Here is a 4713-nt window from a genome sequence, read left to right as displayed (position 1 = left end):
TGGTGGCCTCTTCCATCTCTGGGCAGAGAACTTGTTAGAGTATAGCTCCATGGTGACTGTACAAAGCTTCAATGACGGTAAAATAGTGGCCGAGGAAGAAGAGAATAAAGAATTCGCGTAGGTTAGTACACAGGAAGAGCGCAATCATAACGAGAGCGACGCAGTAGACGATTGCGCGGCTTCATGACCTGAATAAGGTTGGAGCTGCACGTGTCCCTCAGTGTGAGCGATCAGTGACTGAAAAGTAGGAATGCGACTGCTTAAAACAAATATATGTGTAATGAGGAAAATGGTCAGCAGCTGCAGCGGCAGCAACGCACAGCGCGAGACGAGAGCGCCGGGACCTGCGTTTTCCTGCTCTGCTCCTGATCTATACAATCTGAACTGTAAACACCGCGGCCACCGAGCCAACGACGATCATATTCTATGGGATTGCAAAATAGCCACCTCCTGGTGATCTAATTACCGTTCCTTCTCTAGAGCGGTGGGAGACCATGCTGGCTAGCTCTGACCCCAGAACGCAAGTTCTGGCGGTGGAGTGGGCTGACATAGTTCTCTAGGGCTATGTATTCTCGACCACTTAACGAGACCTCTTAGCACCATGCTCTTACCATTAAATAAAATGTTTAGCATTCAATATGCCCACCCTTCCCAACGAAACTTCTCTTACAAATAAATCCCGTCTCATCTTGGCGGTGGTTGCGGTATAACATCCTGCGCAGAGCTGCATATCGGGACCCTCCTTATAACCATGCCATCAGACGGCCCCCGGCCAGTCAGCTCTCAGCGGCACGGACGGTCACTACATGGACGACTAGTTGTCCTCCTACATTGCATGAAGCTCACGAATGTGACCTGCTACTTAACCGGTGTTGCACACCTCTCGTACAAGAACCAAGAATCATACTTCACCACTTGGTCCGTCTTCAAGACCAGTTTCACCGTGACCTTCGGCCGGCCGGCCCTGCGGAAGTTTCGCCCTGAGCCGCGTATTCGCCTTCGCGCCCAGCAGATTGTTGAAACCCTCACCAGTTATATGAAAGTTGCCATCGACCTCTGTAAGCTCGTCGAAACGTGTCTATGGCAGAGGCTGAAAAAAAAAATCAACATATCCTCAAAAGCACCGAGGACGACGCTTTTAATTCTTGTTGCCAAGAGCCTTACCTCCGTCAGAGATGTTTTGAATCTGCGCCGGAGCTACGACGAGCTGCGAAAACAGCGAGTTTTCACTCAGCAACCATTTGCGCAACCGATACATATTCCAACCTCTCTGCTGCGAGAATGGATAGCTCGCTCATTTTCCAGATGAAGTAGTTTCTCTGTGAGCAGGTTGTTCGGCAGCTAACCCGAGTCCTGTGTCAACCGACTGTTACCACCACATTCTGTCCCCCGCTGACGATGCCGACCTTCGCGGCTACGCCTGAGCCCCTCCCCAACCCTTTCACCGTACTTATGCTCCCGAAACCCTGACTCCTTCGATAGCCCCCCGTGTGTTCGTCGCCGTTCCACATCTTTGAGTCGCCGGTCGGTTTCGCCGATTCGCCATCGACCGCGGGATTGGGGCAGCCTGCGATCACCATGACAGTTTTTATAATTTCGAAAACGCGGTTGTCCTCGGTGCTGTGGCTCAATGAAATTTATCGATTTCACGCGCCTTTCGAAAACCGCGCGTCTGTTGAGTGCGTACAGCAACGTTCACAGGTACGCGTCGCTCCGGTGCGCACGTTTCACGTGACTTTCTGTCGCTTTCTTGTCTTGACTGGAACACCACATCGCAGTGCTGGCCGCTGCAACACAAAGCAACATGCATACCCGGCAAAGAGCTTGTTTAGCCGAAACTCTGTCCGGACAGCTACTTGCTAGTGAAGAAAGCCCGCACAGTGCGGATCAGTTTCAGAATTCGAAGAAGTACTCATTCATCATGTGCTTGTCCAAGACGTCAATCTGCAACGTCTGGCAGGAGAACAGAAGGGAGACCCTGTCTGGAAAATATTAAGTGGCTACATTCAAACAGCCTGGCCGGAAACCAAGTCAGAGGTGCTCACATCACGGGCTCGGGCCTGCCCGGAAACCACTGCCCTGGAAGTTGCGGGCCCGGGCTCGGCTCGGGACAGTACATAGATACCCCGTGCTTGGCCTTTCATTCAGTTATAGCAGCGACACGGATGAAACAGGGTCATGGTGTGGGCTGAAAAAAAAAAAGTTATTCGGCGGTTATTTTGCTATTTTGGCGAGTCTGGTACAGCGTATGTTAAATTTACTGACATGAATAAAATTACAAACAATGCTGTTTTGTCACTAAGACCCTAAATCTCAGATTTCCCCAATTTTTGCCGCCCCCAGCCTCTGGCAGGTGGCCCGCCTGCTACGGAAGTCAGGTGGCAACATGGCCACCGGGCTGTGGGCAACCTGTCTCCAGGCTTTATGGCCAACTGTGCAAAGCACTGCACCCCGCGAGTGGACCTCGAACCTGCGGCGTGGTAAACAGATCAGTTTCACTAGAACATGGTATTTATTACAGTGATGCAAAGTTCTATGTAGAAGAATTATGTGCAATCATTAGGAAAACAGTGGCAAATCAACAGGAATGCATAACACAACACACTAAGCAGCAAAGCACTTAAAAAGGGCAAAGATGAGCGCAGCACTAAAAGTGAGCGCCATTTGGGATCGTACTCGGTCTGGGCACACACTTCCCTTAGATGAACAATTATTCTTCCGGAGTGTGGTCTTATGCACAAATAACACATTCACAATGACGGTCCATCATGCGTGTTTTCCAGTAGCTGTGTAATCCATTCATAAAGTACATGTCTAAGGGTTCATCAAAAAATGGCAGTGCAGTGAGATATCGCACACACTTGGAGTCAAATTTACTTTTGCAATTTCCGTGGCATAATATCCCATAAGAGTATTGCATCTTTGCAATAGATGATACACTGCTTAATCTTTCAGAAGGATCACAAAGGGGGCGATTTACAGTATACAAAAAAATACTCGTTTTCTCTAACCGTGTTCTAACGGGTAATGTCTCGGAGTGTAGTTTATAGTGTAGCTTATAGCATTTTACGCAATCCTTTGAGTACGTCGTGTCCTGGAAGGCCAACATTTACAGACAGGTCCAGGGGCGGAGGGAAAAGCGCACAAATTAAATACCTGTAAAAGCGTTTCTTCAACACAGAAAGCAGAAACACAGTGGAGAACGAACGCGCGGCAGCAAACGTGCAGGCCGCTCACACACACCTCTGACGCAGTCTCGGCGTCTAATTGGCTGGTGCTTGGTCTGGCTCCCACATCTATGCCGAAAAGAAGCGAGGAAGAACACATATAGCCACTGAGATAAAGCCGAGAAGGAAGAGGACACACCCGCTGGGTTTGAGAAGTCATGTACTGGCGGAAATATTGTAATTGTTATTGTTAACCTCGTACAATGGCGCATGTCCACACAGGAAGATCGGCCAAAAAGTGTTCGGTCCAAATTAAAACGTTTTCATTTTCATCATTATATCCTGGCGGAAATCATGCAGCCAACTAACCTGGGAACGCAGCCTGCCAGCACGTCACTTCCTCATCAGCGACTGAGCAGGCGCATTCGTTGATGGAACGTGATCCGTACCTCAGTTGGCGTTGCACTTCTACCGCTGACTCGGACCAGTATAAGGAGCCCAAGTGGTAAGATAACACTTAATTTCGGCACTGCGCCCCGTTCCGTCATGGGTCATGCTTTCTGCCGCCGATGAAGGAACTCGTACGCCGTTCATCGTTTCACTTGCTCGGTAAAACGGCTTGAATGTGCCAACACCTGCTTTCGGTATGTTCTTTTTTTTTTGTCCTATTGGAGAGTGCGAATGGGAATACTTCCACATTATCTCGACTGCAACGCATCGACTGAGAATGGCGTATATAGCTACGTTGCATCCATGTACAGGCTTTGTTGGTGCTTAATGTTATGCTGTGCTTCGGGGTTCTAGAACCGCTGTACTGCGCTCCGTTGACTGTTTTCTTCCATACCACTGCGCAGTACCGTAATGGCTAGCAGAGGAGCCGGGGCCGAGACATCCATGGCACCCAAAACCAGATCAGGCTCGGCCCGTGCGGGATTTCAATTCCCGAACGGGTGCATCCAGCGGCGGCTCCGCAAGGGGAACTACGCGGATCGCGTGGCCTCCGTGTACATGGCCGCGGTGCTCCAGTACCTCACGGCAGAATTGCTGGTGCTCGCCGGCAACGCGGCGAGTGCCAACGACATGACTGTGATCACGCCTCGTCCCGTCCAACTTGCTGTCCGCAACGACGAGGAGCTAAGGAAGTTACTCGCAGGAGTAACCATCTCGGAGGGCGGAGTCTTACCATTCATTCCACCTCAGCTCAAGACGAGAAGTGGCTCCGACATCTCGCACAACGCCCGCTAGGATGGCGAAGCACTAGCTGGGGGCCAAGAGTGCATGCTGGTCAACGGCTGTGAATAAAATAACATGGCTCCCCATGGGTATCCTGGTTCCTACTTCGTTATCTGTTCCGAGCAACCTTTGCATGCTTATCGCGCGACACCGCACACACACCGACAATTCTTTCCTCGCCTCGTCGAGCATCTCTAGGAAACGCGGACAAATGCGGCGTTGGCGCCTTGCGTCCTTCGTCCATGTACCATTGGCTCTTGAATTCCATCGTGGTCTCGAAGTAGGGCTGTTAGCCTCATGCTTTGGCGAAAAA

General features: G+C 50.6%; 1 protein-coding gene across 1 annotated transcript; it reads left to right on the top strand.

Moving 5' to 3' along the window:
* The first annotated feature begins 4028 nt into the window (after nt 1-4028).
* LOC149352163 (histone H2A-like) lies at nt 4029-4412 on the top strand. Its single transcript, XM_089575671.1, has one exon. It carries the CDS (start codon nt 4029-4031, stop codon nt 4410-4412), a length of 384 nt encoding a protein of 127 aa, XP_089431797.1.
* The last annotated feature ends 301 nt before the right edge of the window (nt 4413-4713 follow it).

Source organism: Amblyomma mixtum, chromosome 3, assembly GCF_055824585.1.
Source record: "Amblyomma mixtum isolate Tamu chromosome 3, ASM5582458v1, whole genome shotgun sequence".
Classification (NCBI taxonomy): domain Eukaryota; kingdom Metazoa; phylum Arthropoda; class Arachnida; order Ixodida; family Ixodidae; genus Amblyomma; species Amblyomma mixtum.
This window is presented reverse-complemented; position numbering and strand designations above follow the sequence as displayed.